General features: G+C 39.0%; 1 protein-coding gene across 5 annotated transcripts in view; it reads right to left on the bottom strand.

The window, feature by feature from the left end:
* Positions 1-18,924, bottom strand: part of igsf9bb (immunoglobulin superfamily, member 9Bb) — a 148,198-nt gene that overhangs the window by 14,984 nt on the left and 114,290 nt on the right. For 2 of the 5 annotated variants that reach the window (XM_076888916.1, XM_076888917.1), the window contains exons 18-19: positions 14,897-14,956; positions 7,975-9,612 (exon numbers count right to left, since the gene is read on the bottom strand). In XM_076888916.1, the coding sequence (XP_076745031.1) occupies positions 7,975-9,612; positions 14,897-14,956 (1,698 nt within the window). Of the gene's footprint in view, positions 1-6,874; positions 6,921-7,974; positions 9,613-14,896; positions 14,957-18,924 lie in introns of all 5 variants that reach the window. The other 3 variants (XM_076888918.1, XM_012923624.3, XM_076888919.1) reach the window with 2 other exon arrangements.

The following is an 18,924-nucleotide window of genomic DNA, read 5'->3' as shown; positions in this document are numbered from 1 at the left end:
TAGTTCCACTGCGCTGTCTTTCAGTCCAGCTTCATCTAGCTCAGTGGTTCTCAAACTTTTCACAATGACTACCACCTCATAAAATACATGGCTCTTAAAGCACCGCCCTTATGACCGACATTAAAGTACAGTAGCAGGCCTATTTAACACCATATACAGTTTACCAGAGACAATTTTATTTCTTATATGAATGTTATTTATTTTAACTGTCATAAACAGGATGTGACTAGTGACAATAATAACAACTGTACTGCAACCGTATAATGTATGAACCCTAAACTGCTCTGCGTTTATTAAGGCTGTTGTGGTTTTAACATGTTTTCATGCTTTGTATCTTGTTCTATTTAATGTGAACAAGCCCCTAAAAAGATCACTGTTGGCCTCTCTTGGTTTTTATTACCACTATTCATTTTAATGCTTAATTTTTAAAACCTTACGATGTAACTACAGCCCAGCCCATGCAGCAGTAAATTAATGACTAACCTCGTATTGTGGATGGATTATCTCAGTTGTTCTCCTGACTGAAGTTTGGTCCATTTATAGCATCCTGCCATGCGATTGCATTTCTCCCTAACCATCAGGAACCCTCACGTTAACTTTTATCGAGTGGAAAAAAGTTAGCGTTCATCCTCCAGCTTCACTGTGTTTATGTTATGCTAACATAGCTGTGTCGCTAGCGATCACATAGTACATCATTATATACCAGCTAGTCCAACTTCAGTAACCCTACAAACGTCACTGCTGTTTAGTTTTCTGTCTTCATTTATGTCGGAAGTGATAGCAGAGCTGTACGTTTGAATTTTTTCAGAAATCCCTGAATCAGAACATGGTACATTATTTAATCTTAATCATGTCAGTCACGTCTTCTAGCTGCCTGTGGAACATACCATGCAGGAGTCTGTCCTTCCATTATGCTGCCCATCTTCCTCCTCTTAATTCTTCAGTTTATGCTGCCAGAGATATTCACTAAGCACATGACTGGCTGTGGCTATCTTCCTGATGTACTTATCAATGTTTGTTGCTTCATCCTGGATAGTGGTTTGGACAGTCACTAGTCCTCAGGCTCCTTCCTTTTGCTTAGCATATTGTCTCAGGGTGCTGGACTTGGGGTGAAACCCTTTATGCATCGTAAAGAACTTTCTTGTCTTGATGTCAGTGGGTTCTCTCTTCCTCTTTTGCCGGCTTATTATCCCAGCAGGATAACTGGTAAGGCTTACGTGTTGACTGCCAGGACTTGTTCTTCCCATTCAGCAGACTGCTCAGGACTTGCCTTACTCTCTGAAGGTATTTGGGGCTTTCCAAGTGGCCTCTTCATGGTTCCCATTCAGGATCCAAGGTACTTGTAGCTATCCTTGATGTCTGCAATGCCGCCTTCTGGTAGTTCATTACCCTCAGCTTTACTTTTTTGACTTTCTTCCCTCTCTGTGTTACCATCTAACTACATTTCTCTCCAGTCTGATGTTGTTCTTTTTTTTTAACCATGACAGACATACTTGGAGTAGCAAGATTTTCTGCAAAAACAATTGCAAAAGCTTTGACGGAGATAATTTGGCTAATGCCAAATTGATAAACTGGCTCAAATGAATGATTGTCAACATCAGAACATGAAGATTATCAAATTTCTGACTATTTTGATACACTATTGTGTACATGAATCCTTCCCATAGAGGTGGGCCCTTAAGGAGGTGATCAGGATATTTCTGCGATGCATCTGCAATGTGTGCCCAGAGCACAGGTTGTATTGCAAATTGTGTTTGAAAGACAAAGCAGTGTCACCTTGCACAGAACCTCACTGCTATTACTTTATTTTATATTATCTGTTATTTTTCCATAATTAGATAAGTAATTTCTTTCAGATATGTCAGCAATCCAAACATTTTCAAGTCTTTCTTTACAAAATATTTTCTACATTACACATCTACATACAAGATTGTTTTTAATTAATGAAGCACCTATCAATGGAATTGATCAAATATGAAAGAACGCCCCAAATGTGGCTCTACCGGACTGTAGATTGTTGTTGATCAAAGCATTATAGACTGAGTTCAACATTTTGGTGTTAAAATGATACTACCATCTAGGTATAGATCAGTCCCTCAAACATAACATGTTAAATGTATTATTTTCTATTTTTATTGAAGCAAAGACAATTTGTTTTGCAGGGAAGTGTCAGAGGAGGATGCTAAATAAACTGTGCAGGTGTAATTTTTGTTTTTAACTCCTTTTGCAAAGAAACAATAAAAAATATACAGTAAGATAAAGAAACGAGCATACGTATAAAAAATGGAAATCACTTTTTAAAAAGTCCTGTTTCCAATATGTCAGGGTCATGTCCTTACTTCGTATATTTAGATGCTAAAATAGCTTTGTGACTTGAGGGTTAATTAGATTGCTTTAAACTGGACTTAATTTCACCTTTAATGTAGCCTGATTGTTTTAAGGCATCTTATCAAGTAGAATTCCCTTACTGCCTTGGTATTCAGATTTTCTTGTCACAGGGAATACTTTAAGTAACTAAATTATTCCTGTTAACTAAGTCTACACAGGAAGTGATTTGCTTTCCAGGCATCACTTTGAAGCTGACAGGTGGTTGCTAGTTGATAATCCGGACTCCAGCTGAATAGGCAACCTTCTTCAGCTAGTAAGTTGAGAAAAGATCATTTTGGGTCCTGACATTTCTTTTCTTTTTTTTCAGTCTTGTGGTGAGACAAACTTGGGAACTGGCCAAAAAGGCAGAGTACAGCTACACTCTGAGCAATACTGATACATAAGAAATTTGACAAAAACAACCAGCTCACAAGAGACAGCTGAACATAAACTATGGTTAATCCATCCATCCCAAAAGCCAAGCAGTTAGCAGTGTGCTCTGCTTTGTCTTCTTGACATAGTGAAAAATGAGTAACAATTTCGTACGCCAGCTGGCGGTAGCTGGTAGGCATACCAAAATGCACAAAAATAATTGGATCGGGCACCGTAAGGTGAGTAAAGCAAAATAAGCAGGTCTTGTTCTGGACATCTTGAAATGAATTCTGATATCGCCATTATTTGCTGATGAGTGCTAACTACATGAACTACTGGATCATGGATTCAGTATGGATTCAGATTTCTTCCTGCTGCTGCAGCTCTTGCTTTGTTTTGTTTTAAACTTGCTGATAAATGTATTATTCTTGCTCACTGTGATTTATATGAAGGTGAAAAAGCTCCTTTTTGTTTTATATGTTTTGTTTTTTTTTGGCATATGATCTTTGCAAGGCAGAATCTTTGCAAGGCAATCCTGCTGACGGTTCTACTACCCGGAGCAAGGAAACTATAACAATTCAGAAAATAACCAGGAATGTGAGGTATTTGGAAAATAATATAAACAAGCTTGGTTAACTGCTTAAGACTCAAACGAAGCACACTGAGAGTAGTCTGAAGCACTTAATGAAGTTACGTTTAGTCAAACCTTGCCAGATCCCCTTGCCTGCCTTCAGGTCTGTTGGCAGGACAGCAACATCTATCTGAGTAGTAAGAAGAAATGTGGAGGGACTGCATTAGTTAGGCCTGCACTTGTCATGTTGCAGGAGGGAGGTGTTTCTGTGATCTGAAAATTGAATTCTTAGCTGTGGGAATTCATCAATATTATGTGCCAATGGAATTTTACATTGTTGATACTATTTTAATCTAAATTGAATCAACACACTGTTTGGGTTCCTCTACCAGCTAATAAAAAAGTCATTCAAATGACTGTGGCTGTGGTGAATGGCTATGGATAATTCATGGATCCTGGCCAACCTCTGAACTACTTGCTGTACATGCAACTGAACAGTTTCGTAACACGTTTGTACTCATCTGCCACAAAGACCAGTATAGAAAAATTAGTTTTGTTTCAGCAAAAGCAATCACTGAATTTTTAAGTCTTTTGACAAGAATATGTACTAGTTGGAATCACTAAGTGATATGATAGGAGATTACATTGTCATACACAATAATGTGTGGTATCCCAATACAAAAGTCCACTTGGAATGACCACATGACATTGAATAACTACACACATGTGTGGAAGTTACTGATCTTTGTATGTCTGGATATCTTTCTTCTTCAGTATTGCAGACATTGTGATTTATTATAAACTAAATGTTGTGTTTTGAACATTCTAAGTGTTCAGTTTGAGTATACAGTGGTCCCTCGCTATAACGCGGTTCACTTTTTGCGGCCTCGCTGTTTCGTGGATTTGTTTTGTGTGTGTGTGCAATTTTGCATGCTTTTTTTTTTTTTTTTTTTTTTTTACAGCGCATTGTGTTCCATGTCCTGATCAGTTGTAGACCAGTGTCAATCAATCTCCTCCGTGCCGTGTCTCCTGTCTCCTTGTGTAATGTGTTTAACTTGTCAAATTTACATAAATCTTCGATTGCTAGCAGTGTGACTCTGAAGTGCTGTACTGTATGTTTGTACGTTTTCTCCCCAACAAACACAACAATGTCGACGAAACGTTTTGCACCGTCAAAGGCACCTGCAGTAGCACGTAAAAGGCAGAGGACGATGCTAACCATTGCACAAAAAGTTGGACTTCTGGACATGCTAAAGAAAGGTAGAAGTTACCGTATTTTTTGGACCATAAAGCACACCGAATTATGGTAAATGGCCTGTATTTGTATAGCGCTTTACTAATCCCTAAGGACCCCAAAGCGCTTTACACAACCAGTCATCCACCCATTCACACACTGGTGATGGCAAGCTACATTGTAGCCACGGCCACCCTGGGGCACACTGACAGAGGCGAGGCTGCCGGACACTGGCGCCACCGGGCCCTCTGACCACCACCAGTAGGCAACGGGTGAAGTGTCTTGCCCAAGGACACAACGACCGAGACTGTCCAAGCTGGGGTCGAACCGGCAACCTTCCGATTACAAGGTGAACTCCCAACTCTTGAGCCACGATCGCCCGTTGAGGCGCATTAAACAAAACAAAACAGTCAGATAAGTCAAACAACTCATTCTTCTTGCTTCCTCTACTTCTGTACCATTGATTCATTGAATTCATGTTGAATTCTCTGGCAGCTGCTCTATTCCCATGTTCTGGACCTGAAAACAGGGTTTGATCTTTGGTTTCATTCTATAATACTGGAATTATTTTTCTACGAAGGTTTGAACTTTGAGGGTGTTTAAACAAGAGAGAAAAGTGTACAAAGTGTGTAGTGAGGGGTTTTACAGCCTTAAAACATCTATAATAACTTTAAAAAATAAAGTTGGCTACTTCGCAGATTTCACCTATCGCGGGTTATTTTTAGAACGTAACTCCTGCGATAAATAAGGGACCACTGTAGCCCAGTTCAATCTTTACCAAAAGCTACCCATAAATGTATTTCTAATAACAAAGCTTGATTCACTGGCTGGGACCACATCCTCATAAGTTTGACAGCATTTCTAGTAGATAATGGCAGATGATGTGATCATGAATTGGGGCTGTGGCTTGGGAAGGCCTCAGAGAGAACTGGCAGCAGCTCCCGGGCCAGGCAGATCCCCATGTACTAATGAGTAGTTAAATCATTGTAAAAGGGAGGGGGTGCGGGTGGGGCGCAAAAACGAGAACAAACAGCTTGTAGAGAACCGGAAGGGACATGTATGGACGTTTGGCCCCACTTCTGAAATCCAGATAAATTATCTTGAATAAGAGTTCAGCGGCATGAGGAAGAGCAGTCCCCACACAAGTGGACAAGTGGTTTAGTCTTTAGCGGTATATTTCAGTGATACAACAGAACAAGATTCCCACATTACAGAGAGGGAGAAGCTGTAATAGATGGAACAGATGTTCTGGAGAACTTTTTGAATAAAATTCTTCGCTTTGCTTGATTCTTGACTTTTTCTAGTATTATACTACTACTGGTGTAGAGGGTTTCTTGAGGTGCTGACCTATTGTTCAGGGGAAGACTGCATCATGTCAAAATAAATGGCTATAGGGCTATGAAAACATCAGAGTTGTTGCACACACAACAACCAATATGGTGACCATTAATGAGGGTTAAAGGCATACTCATAGATGCTGACCCATTACTTAGCCAAGCGAACTTAACCCCTTTAATGCACTTAGTTCAGTGTATTTTACTCATGTGACTTTTGCATACCATGCCCGAAAAACATGAGCTGCGTGCAGTTCAGCTGGACTCGAGCATACGACATGGTACTGTGTCCCGGGCTGCAAGACCTGTCTCAACTCAGGTACAAAAGGCCTAAAAACATTAACTATTACTACTGCTGGAGTGTGCTTTTCAAAAGTATGTGTGTGTGTGTGTGTGTGTGTGTGTGTGTGTGTGTGTGTGTGTGTGTGTGTGTGTGTGTGTGTGTGTGTGTGTGTGTGTGTGTAGGTGTGTGTGTCAAAAAAACAGAAAGGATAAGTGAAATGTACTTGGACCATCAAGCATTGTATAAGTGCCAGCTGATCTTTGCTGAAGTAATTTGGTTAAGGTTATATGTAGTGACGTAAATAAAAACTTTTAAATGTTTTCATGAGATATATACACTAAGGATATATCCATCTGTGATTTGGTATCCTTAACAGATTAACAGGGTTAACGTTTTTGTGATTGTGGTCAGTTAGCAAACAACTCAAGCATGAAAACATGTTGGTGAGACATTTCTGACCTGATCTATTATCTTACAGATGGCATATGCATATCAGTCAGAATGCATAATGTACTTAAGACTGCAGAACTTAAAATGCATAGCCACTTTGACATAAAGGGAAAAAAAGAAAGAACTGAAATCAGCTACATGTGTTGACTGAAGTAAGGAACAACTCAAAGACTCAAAGGCTTGTATTCCCCTTTAAAGGACGAGGTGATCAAAAAAGTCCCACCTGCTAACCCCCCCCTTTCAGACATGGATCCAACCCTTACCTATTGCGGTGTAGAGGACCTGGTCACAACAACGCTGCCCAGATAGCTGAGATCAATCAAAAACAAAGCAGGTAAGACTCCAGGAGCCATCAAGAACCACCACACTGCCCCTACTTGATAATGATGGAGACATTGCAGTACATGAGAAGCGGACAGGCCCTGTGACACACTTTGCCCAACAACCTTCCCTTGGTAGTCAGACCTGGATGACCTGAAGGCGTTTAAGGGAGTTGGGGAGGCGTGGGTTATAGAATCGGGGAGGAAAGTAGAGTAGGAAAAAAAATCTGAAAGATTGGACAGCAAGGGAGAATTGGTCATGCAATCAAGTTACTAAGGCTGAGGATGGGCCGCAGGGCCTGCCACGATGAACTCATCCCTCTGCATGATAAAGGCATCTTCAAGGCTTGGAGCTGGACATAACAATGGGTGTTTTCTCTGGGGAACTGACTTGGTGGATATTATGAGAGTCCTCCTGTTAGGTGAAAGCAGGGTAACATAATACAGATGGAAAAACAGGGATCCCGTGGTGATGTCTGCATATTACCAGGCTTTCAGGGGCCTGCCCCCCCCCCCCCCAAAAAAAAGCATTTGACTGGCCATGGTTTTTAATTTTTTTTTAACCAGATGGATTGTAGCCCTTAAAGGTCTGAAATGCAATCTGTGAAGCAAATGCATTTTCTTGTCAATTCACCATTTACTTACTTACTTTTAGCATTTTCACATGAAAATTTACGATGTACATTTCCAGGTGAATATTTTGAAACAGTGCTTCAGAGATTCAGTGGGTGAGTAAGTTTATGCCTGACATGAAAAGCAGCACTGACCAAATTGAAGCTAAACTTAAAAAAAGGAAATCAAAAAAAAAAATCCGAACAAAATGGTTTCCTTCCACCTTACAACTTTCATTTTCATTAAGTCAAATGAAAAAAGCATAAGCTAAACTATAAAATTAATTTGCCACAGAGATGACTTTAGGAAATAATGATTAGTACATAGCACTTCAGAAACAAAAATATCAGAGCAACTTCACACACCAAAGCATTATGGGTTGGGGCAGATGACTCAAATGGTATCCCGCTCTGTAATCCTTATGGACCTACCCTGAAGCTGACAACTGGGGTGGAGAAGGCTCCGATGGAAGGATCTCCTCCTCAGTCCTCCTTTGAGATGGCATCTGCCCAAATATGTTGCTGCTTTCCATGGGGGGTGATGGAGACTGGGAAGCTGGGTAGCTGGTTGCAGAGGTGGCAAAGGCCATGTGGGAATGGTAGCTGGGGCTTGTTCTCCTGCTACCCTGGGCTTGAGCAGGTGAGGAGGAGGGAGAAGATCTTCTTGAGAAGCTGGCTGTGGAAGGAGGGAGGAGGGTAATCTCAGACATCTCTGAAGGTATAGTAGGTTGGACAATGCCGGGACGTGGCCTGGGACGAACTACTATCTCTGGGGAGCCCTCATGAGAGCTAAGGGGGCTTTGGGTGAGGGGTGAGAGGCGAGAGGGCTGAAGAACCACCTGATGCATGCCAGGATCCATCCTACGAGCATGTCTGGGACTGAAATGAGGAGTGGTTTCAAACCATCGTGTGTCCAAGCTACTGAATGTGCTAGGAACAATATGGGCCATTGGATCGGTGTAAGGCAAAACCGGCACACCCATTCCATGGCTTGTGTGTCTTAGCTGCCCTAAATGTGCCTCTTGCATAGCTAAATGCTTGGCTGGGGAGCCATGAGGCCTGGCCTTGCTGGGAGACTTGCTTGAGTGGCTCTTTGGGGCCTCCAGTGGCAGGACAGCTGGATAAGTGGGCATTGGAAGAGAGGAGGTCTGGATAGCACTAAGGGGAAGAACATGAGGTGGAGGGGGATAGGGAGAATCGTGGCGGAGATGCAAAGGTTGATGTGGTGGAAAAATGAACTGGGGTCCCTCCAAACTTGCAAAGGTAAAATCCAATCCCTGCCAAATCTCTGGAGAACGAATGGAAGAGGTGAGGGTCAGTGGAAGTGGAAAACCAGAGACAGCATATTGCGGAAAATCACTTTCTCCCATTTCTTCAGGAATCATAGCGTGGCCAAAAGGACCCTCAGCAAGGTATGGAGGGGAGGACATGACAGAGCTAAGTGGGCTGGTATCTGGCATGTAAAAAGGAGGTGGAGGATCATGATCTCCAGGAGGACCTAGATAGCCATAAAAAGCCCTGTGGTGGAGAGAGCCTCGGATCTGCCCAGTGGCCTGGAGCCGACTGCTCTCCATGATGGTCATACCTTCGAAGGGCCTGTGGAAATGAGAGCTGTAGGCTGGAGGTTGCAGGTAGGATTCCTGACTGGAGATAGGGGAGATCTGGTGAGGCCGCAAGGGGGGCATAACTGGTGGAAGAGCCCTAGCGTCATCATTCTCTTCATCTGACTGTCGGAATTCAGGATATAGGTCTGATTCTTCCACAAATGGGAAGCCCTCAATTCGCCGGGGTTTGACAGACATTTCTCTGTCTGTAGGATCTATAACAAAACGTCCATCTGGGCCTCGACTGATGAGTTCAATGGGTGTTGTTGCTTCAGCTTCATGCTTGGGGATGCTGTATTTCTTGCTTGTTATTGCTCTTTTGGTCTTTTTGTATAGAGATAATTCCTCCTTCTTCCCTGGACTTGGGGGTGGTTTTTTTCCACGCTGGTCATGACTATCTTCAGATGATTCTGATGGAGATGCCTTTGAACGAATGCTCTCTGGGCTCACCTTTCCTGAAGATGACCTGTGGAAAACAATACAGATGAAGTGATCATTTAAAATGGTACTTCTTTACAAAATAACAGTTTACTGATGGTGCTGGAGATGAATCCAACTACACCAGAACAAAACATGGATTAAAGAAAGAAAAACTAGACCCCATTTACAGGATTCCAAGTTCTAAGTCAAAGCAGTGATCATGAATCATTAGCAAACAGAAATTCAGCAAGATACATTTCCTGTTTATTTTTAGGCAGTTAAACTAGAACAACAAATACGCAAACTTTCAAACTCAGAGAAGGCACTCCTCCGACGAGACTAAAGCTTTATCCCACAATTTTAAAGTAAGTCAAACCAAAATGTAACAGTTTCTTCCTTTGTCAGCGTTCCACTTCTCCATCAAGTTTCATATGAATTTGGTAAGTGAAAAAACATCTTGACAATACTGGACACATCGTGACTTTTTTTTCAAAAGTAAAAGTGAATGGAGTGTAGATGTAGAGGTTTGATGACATAAGACAAATGTTTGTTTCCAAAGCAGTAATTAAAGTGCACACAAGAAGGGGATATCAACTAAACTGTACAATACACAAAATCATTAAATTCATGCATAATTCTGACAACAACAAACTGGTTTATTGGTACCCACACGAACACTCAATATGTCTTCCCTGAAGGCATGTGCATAGACCAGTTTTAACCATTGCAGTAAAAGACTGTGTACCGGACCCAAGAACTACTAGTAGTTATCTGTAATTTGTTAGATTTATAACTGTTTATGTTATTGGTTTTAAAAGCGGTTTAACATTTAGTCTTATAATGGGATGCCTTAGTTGCAGAATGCTTATATCATATGCCATATTACTGCATTTTACCTTCTTTCATTCCCTCTATATCATCCCCCACTTTACACCTGATACTTTAGCTCTACTTCATCATTATCATTTCCTAAAGTTAAAGGCAAACCAGTACGTGTACGGTACAATTTTACTACCAATGAAAATTTCATTCATTCAAAAGTTGAATTCCATTGCAGTATGACGTCACATTTTCCCATTACAAAGCACTGTCAGGAGCACAAAAAAACCAAAGAAACATGATACCCCAAAACTAAATAAATAAATAATAAATAAATAATTTCACCTGATATTAGAAACAGAGAGCTGTTTGTAAAACCCAATGGTTATCGGTTAGTAATAAATTTTGAGCAACACTGTAGTAACAAGTATGAAGTGGCTGTACTGACCAACACTGTTAAAGCTCTAGTATGGTAGAGCTATGACTGATTTATGAGAAAGGAGAGACTTTGATTGATGACATATATAGAAAATTAAGAATATCAGAGCGTGGAGTGAATGATTAGCCACATTTGTCAAAACTAACTGAAAGGATAATTCAATCACCATACCCAGTGAAGGGTATCCCACTAGTTGGGATACATACTATTTTGTGCCAATTTTGCAAGTGTTTGAACAATTTTGGTATCTATCCTTCTATATGATATCTGAGAGGTCTTGACCAAATTCAAAACTTTTAAAAGATTACGAGTTACAGTATATAACTTGTGCTTGTATATAACAAGACACTTTGATGTTATCAAAGTCTTTCTAGCCAAATTCTTGTTAGAAATTAGTACTAGAGCGCTATAGGAAAAAGGAAATGAAACCACAATTTCTTTGAAACCACAATCCCTTTATTTAGTGATAAAAGTCATTTATAGCAGATCTGTTTGTTATAACCTAAATAAACAGTATAGTAGGCAATGTCACATGCAATACATGTTAAAGGTACCAGGTTTCAGTAGCTACCTTCACTGAAAAATACCATCTGCTATTTGAAGTCATGAGGACTTCTCATTAAATGTAACAACAATTTGTTTATCATTACAATAACACCTAATCAGAAATTTGTGTAGACAACAACATTGTATTTCTAAACTATGTGAAAGATGGTGTCTCTGATGAACCAGGATCTTTGTTAGGTATTATTTCTTGCAAGCAATATTTGTTGAAAACTATATAAAATTTAGTAGAAGTTAGTTGTTGTTATGGTAACAAATATTGCTGATAACATTCATAAATCTGTTATCAGACCTACATAGGTGTAATGCTGCTGCAGTTCCTTATATGATTATGGCAGGTTTGTATACACTGTGGTTTGAATATAAGCTCCCTGCCTCTCTTGCAAGAGAGAAGATACTTATTAGGGACTAGAAAGAGACAGCATACTTATCCTATATTGGCTTCCTGCTAAATCCAGAATTGAATTTAAATCCTTCTCATTATATACAAGGTTTTGAATAATCAGGCGCATCTTAATGACCTTTTAGTATTGTTTCAACCCATTAGAGCACTTCATTCTCAGAGTACAGCCTTAGTTGTTGTTCCTAGCGTATTTGAAAGTAGAATATGAAGTAGAGCCTTAAGCTTTCAGGCTCTGGCTCTCTCCCATCTTTAACTCGTCTTTCTCCCTTCACCCCAACCAGTCGTGGCTGCCTCTCCGAGCTTGTTTCTGCCGGAGGTTTCTTCCTGTTAAAAGATTTTCCTTCCTACTGTTGCCAAAGTGCTTGCTCAAAGAGCATCATATGATTGTTGGGGGTTTCTCTGTTTTCTTTGTATTATTGTCGGGTCTTTACTTTACAATATAAAGCATCTTGAGGCAACTGTTGTTTGATTTGGCACTATATATTGTAAATTAAACTGAACTGAATTAAATCGAATTGAACATATTAGTTACTGACATATTTATCCTTATAGTACAAACTGGTTTGTTTAGGCTTCTGGAAACTCAGCAGTTAGAAGTAATGGATGAATCTCCTAAATAGATCATTATCCACAGCTTCACAACTCCACAGCTTATGGATATGCAGGCGATGAGACCTGTCTTCATCAATACATTTTCACATTAGTTTAACAGAGCTTTAGAAATATAGCCCGTCCACAGTCACAAGGCAAAAAAAGTGAGTGAAATTACATGACCATTTGCAAATTGTAGAAAGCCATGAGCTGGTGTTAAGCAGAAGGTTACTTCTTAGAAGAGTCAATGGCAGGACAAGTTAAGGAAATCAAAAGAGTTACTAAAAGACACAATCAAGAAGAAAACATGGGTGCCTGTGTCAAAGTTTCCAAAAGTCTGTGTCTGTCTATTTTAACATATAAAGTGGTTTGGATAGAGCCAGGGCTAATTTCTGTTTTACTTGCAGTGAGTTTGAAAACAAACATTTAAAATAGTTCATCCACATCTAGACTGAGATTTTCTGAAGGTTGCAAGAAGCTGTTGTTGCCCCAGGACAATGCTTAGTGCATCTTATTTTCCTGAAACACTTCAGCAGAGGTGTACCTCCTTATTACCAGCCACTGCACTTAATTTTTCAACAATGGTTTATTTTGTCATTAAAGAAGGCCTACAAGACTTGGACATACAATTCACATAACTGAGCAACATAGAGTCCCGATCAGAAGTTTAAGACCACTTGAAAAAAAGGTTCCAAGTGGAGCTTCAACATGCAACAAGGAGAAATGGGAGTGAGACAAAACAGTTTTTTGAGCAGGCAATTTATTGAAAACAACTCTTAAACTGAAACAGGCTGTTCTCCAGCAGATCAAAAGTTTAGGACCACATGCCTTTAAAAGGCCAAATCTGTGCAAAAATCTGGATTCATTGTCATTTTCTGTCAGGTAGTCACACTGTCATGACATTCAAGGCAAAAAAACTGAATATGGTCGGGTTGTTAAACTGCATAAGCAGGGTCTCTCACAGCGCGCCATCGCTGCTGAGGTGGGACGCAGTAAGACAATCATTTGGAATTTCTTAAATGATCCTGAGGGTCAAGTGGAAGACACAAAAGAAATTCACCAACACTGACCAGGAGGATCCAGCTGGCTGTTCATCAAGACTCTGGACGATCCTCAACCCAAATTAAGGCAGTTACTGGTGCCGACTGCAGCCCCATAACCATCAGACTGCGTCTGAGACTGAAGGGGTTCAAAAACAAAAAAACGTCTTCAAAGGCTCCAAAGTTCTGTAGCGTTATACTTGAACACCACAGAACTGACTGCTTGGACTTCGCAAGAGAGCACCAAACACGAGACACTGAAAGGTGGAAGAAAGTTTTATTCTCTGATGAGAACAAATTTAACCTTGATGGTCCTGATGGTTTCCATTGTTACTGGCATGACAACCAGATGTCACCTGAGATGTTTTCTACGCGCCACAGTGGAGGGGGCACTACAATGGTCTGGGGTGCTTTTTCCTTCAGTGGAAGACAGTAGATACCCTTCGTGTGGCTGTCTTCACCACTTGGAGAAATGTTCCCACTCACTTGCATCAAGCATGCTGCAACACATTTTTGAAGTGATCAACAATAACGGTGGAGCTACTCATTACTGGGTTTATGCTTGGAACTTTGATTTCTGTTTTGGGGGGATTACGGGGGTTCTTTTGGAGGTGATCAGCTGCAAAACAACCTGTTTCAGTTTAAGCGTAGTTTTCTATAGATTACATGCTCAAAAAATGTTTCGTCTCAATCCCATTTCTTCTTGTTGCATGCTGAAGCTCTACTTGGAAACTTGTTAAGAGCCAGACATGCAAAATATGATTTTTTGCCATTTTTCAATTGGTCTTAAACTTTTGATCGAGACTGTATATGTCTTACATTTAAAACATCAGGAATATCAAGTTCCCAATATAAAGAATTTTAAAAGATCAGTTGCCTTGGACTAAATTTTTCACTGAATGAATCACCATTTTAATAATGAGTGGTCATTACATGTATGTATTGTACTTCTATAACAGGGTCTAAGCGCTGGCCTTCATTAAATAAGAAGATTGCAATTACTCTGCAAGTATACTCTGGCCAAGGAGTGAGCCTAACTTAGCAAGAAGACTGGAGGCAGAAGGAAAAGGTTAGCTGTTCTCTCCAAAAAACTACAAACTCCCTCAGTAACTGCAATAAATCTAAAAAAATAAAGGACAGTAATATGAGTATAGCAGTAATATAGAGCAATATAATGAAAGATAATTGTGATTCATTCACTGTGACACATGAAAAAGAGTCCCATTATCTACTTCTTCTATCCTGAATAATATATTCTCATTTTCCCCCAGAGATTCAAATGAAGCTCCTTTACCGCTCATGAACGAAAGACTACGACCAGTATTGTTGTTGCCTGATTGTAGTTGTCCAGAAGCATGCAGACGGGTCAAGAGTCTGAGGTGCTGAACCAACGTGAAGGAGGGTATATAGTGTGCAAGAACAAAGGGACAATGGTTTGCACACTCACTGAGGACCATAACACTGGGACCTGTACCTGCTTGCGTCCAGCCCCTCCCAGTAGGGCTCAATGCTGGGAATGAGGCTAAGTGGACTCCTGCAGAGGTGGGGAGATCAGACAGTAAGAAGTGAGGAGCATATGGAAGTAAACAGGAAGCCTGGCAATGAGAGAGAGGGCAACCAAAAAGGAACAGAAAAAAATGAAAGAAAAAGCTCGTTCCTGTTCAGCAGCTTAGGGATGAGAAGCATTAATGAGTTGGAGAATAACTCAACGTAAAATTTCACAGAAAAAGCGTAAAGATAAGAAAAACTATGCGAGAGCAAAAAGAGGGTTTCCTGCCATAGTTTCATTTCCTCACATTTCCCACTTCAGACACAAGAGGCTGAAAAAGCACAAAAGGACAAAGCAAAAAAAACCAAAAAACATTTCATTAAACGAGACCTTTCCACACTGCACCATCTTATTGCCTTGAAATGGTGAAATATTAGGCTATACATGTTATTGTATGGTAATTTGCAAGCATCCACATGTGTATAGCAAGCATGCATTCGACCATGGTCCTCTACAATACTTTTGGGATATTTTAATACAGTTGTATTACACTCAGGATGTTCACTTCAAATCTGGTGCAGATTTCTCCCATTTACAAGAGCAGGGAAAAATCAGACTTTATTAACTAGCATGACAGCTGTGTCAGCGGTTACTTAAGTAATCTGAAAAATTCCTTGACAAACATTCCAGCCAGTGAATCAAACATACTCCCAAAACATCATAGAAATGCCTTTCACTTTTTAATGAAAGAAAATGTATGCCAAACAAAAAACGTATAGTATTTAGATTTTAGAAACTCCCCTACAGACCTCCTCATGGTGTTAAAGGGAAAATCTATGATCCTAGTATATAAATGTATTTGGGGAAATAAGCTTAGAAAAACTGCAATTAAAGTCTGGCTTTTTTACCTGATGTTCAACTTGATCAATGTATTACTCCTAACCTCTCCCTCCCAAAGAGAAAGGAAGTCTCTGTTTTATGTAAGCAGATTTTTAAATTCTGTACATGGGAGGTTTACTGACGTTTTTCTACAGTTTCTTTGTTGCACTCTAAAAAGTAATTCATCAGACCCGTTACCACCACTTAAATGCATGGCTGCAAGAGAAAAATTCTCTAATTTATTGATTAAGATAAATCTTCTAAATTGAAAACTTTATTTTGTTGGGGTGTGTTGACTTAATAATTTTGGTAATTATATCAACTTAACTTTGTATGTAATTTGAAATTAAAAGGGTTTAAAACAAAATTCAATTTGTAGTTTCTTAATGAAATTGGATAGATAACTTCATTTTTCTTCACTGTAACCTCTGATTTCAAGGTCCATCTCCTACCCAGTTAACATGCCCTACCAAATTCACATATTAAGACTGTGTTGCACGGAGGTCTTGTATGCTGATGTTAAAGAGATTTTAATGTAAGTAACATTTTATTTACAAATAACAGTTCTACTAAAGCAATGCATTTGTGCTAGTAAGTGTTATGACCCGTAGTGGATTTGTTTCTGATGTTATGCTCATACAGCTGAGGAAATAGTTTATTATTATTATTATTATTATTATTATTATTATTATTATTATTAACGGTGAATACTTCTGTGAGAAGGATAGCTGTAGAGTTTCTGTTTGCCTCATTTATTTTATTTTTTGTATGCTATACATGATGTTACATTTTAAATTGTTTTGGTTACTATTGCAATACAGCAATACAGTAAGTACTGTTCTTGGTCTTAAGAGCTGCATCTATCCTTATTACTTTTTTTAAACACATCAAGTTTTATGAAATATTGTTAATATGATTCTGGTTGTATCACCCTGGCACAGACTATGTGAATCTCTTTGTCATTAAGTCTTTACATAGGCATTTTGTGTATACATAAACATCATTTAATATTTTTTAAAAATATATATGAAATTGATTTTTGTGGATTATCAGTTTTAAGCAAACTTAAATTTAATGCTTTATAAATAACAGGTTCCTTTTAAAGAAAATATTTGTAAAGCCTGACAATTGTTTGTAATAATCCTCAAATTGTCTTATAGCATTTTTCTGTATGTGTGGTGTACAGATTTAAAAAAAGAGTTCAAGAGAGTAACCACTGTAAGTCTTGAATCTAATCTTTTGGCTAAACTTGACCATTGTACCCCAAAACTAATGGATGGGGTTTGATGAAGGGGAGGAGCTAAAGGACTGAGAATCTTGCTTCTTGAGGTATGATAATTATTTAGGCTTTGGCTAACTTCAGAATGCAGTTTGTTTGCAGCCACCTATATAATGTATTAATCATTTTGATACTTTATCTACTTTTTCTTAAATTGCACAATACTCTCAAAGTACGCAGAGAGGTACCCATCGACTCAACCCGGGAGAGAAGGAAGAGGACCTTTTCATGCAGTTTGGTGTAAATAATTCAGCATCTTGAATAAAAATGAAATGGATTTACAAATGTCACACCCATATCAGTGGCCCAACATAAAGGGAATGCACATATTGCCTATTTTTTACAGCATAAACTAGAACATTATAATTAGACCAACACAGTGAACCGCTCGTAAAGCAAGTAAAATATGTTGTTAGAAATCTTTTTAGGTCAAGCAGCCAAATTGGTCATAGAACATGTTGTCTATGTCGTGTGATTATGTTTTGTGTTATGATACCATAATTTTGTCTCATTCTTATTAATGTATCCTAATTTTCATTCATGTCTGTATAAAAATAAATAAACAATAAGTCCACTGATGATCTAGATTCAGTAAGATTCAGTTAGGGTGAAAGTATAATCTGATTTATTTTCAGTGTTTAAATATAAAGCGTTGAAAGTTACAAATAAAATCCTTAAATGTTGAATTCATTTATTTCTTGAAAGCAGTTAAAATTACAAAAACAAGAAAAAGCTAAAATAATAATGATGAAGAAGAAAATCAACAACCTAATGACACCATACAATACTTTCAAATAATGTGAAAAAAGTTGTTGGTGTAACATCATTTTATGATTACACAGCTTAAAAAATAGATTTTAAGCTACCAATTATTAAGTAAGGGGTAGTTAAAATTACTTCTGATTATAGAGGAAAAGTTCATTCTCTTAACGTAATATAGTTTGTGGGTTCAACATAATTTCAACATAAGTTTTCATAACTCAGAAATATCCATGGAAGCTGTTGCGTCATTTTTTGTTGAGCTTAAACATTTGTTTTTAGAGTGTAATCAGATTTCATACTCTTTAATATTCTCACATGAAACTATAAAAGCTAACAGTGATTGTCTGTAAATATCCTCCCCCACCCTGTCTGAGGCCTTGGACTAAACTGAATTTTTAAAGTGTAGCACAGACAACATGGATGGGCTGTGTCACAGAGCAAGCCATGCTGTTTGTCAGGTATTCGATCAACAATGCTCCAAAAGCCACCAACAGCACAAATAGTCCAGACGTCCAGCTCAGAGACTCCATGTGGCTAGGGTGAAGCTTAGCAAACAGTTAGCAACTACAGCGTGTCTGGATCCACTTATCATGCTCCTAAATTAATAAAGTTCAAATACAAAAAAATAAAAATCATGCCCTTTACAGGTGTTATGAAGGGGCAAACTGTCTTTTTTAGAGTGAGCATTAGGTGTAGTTGAGTTCCTGTCTCAACTAATATGACTCTACAGTAAGTATTGGAAAGCTGGAAAGATTCTCACAATGCAATATGAGAAACCAACAGAAGATGTCAATACAGTGAAGTTTATGTAGAAAAAACAGCTTTCTGAGGGAGTAATGAACACACACACACACACACACACACACACACACACACACACACACACACACACACACACACACACACACACACACACACACAAAACAAATATTCAAAATTAAGATGGACAGTCAACAGTGATGCTTTGAAGTTATCATTTAGGTACCTGTAGTACATGTTCATGTCTGTCAGAGTTTTTAGTACACATGTTACTGCTAGTACAGGATGCACTGATAGGGAGGCTGTAGCTCAGGCGGTAGAGCAGGTCATCCAC

Source organism: Maylandia zebra, linkage group LG10, assembly GCF_041146795.1.
Source record: "Maylandia zebra isolate NMK-2024a linkage group LG10, Mzebra_GT3a, whole genome shotgun sequence".
In the NCBI taxonomy this organism is placed as follows: domain Eukaryota; kingdom Metazoa; phylum Chordata; class Actinopteri; order Cichliformes; family Cichlidae; genus Maylandia; species Maylandia zebra.
This window is presented reverse-complemented; position numbering and strand designations above follow the sequence as displayed.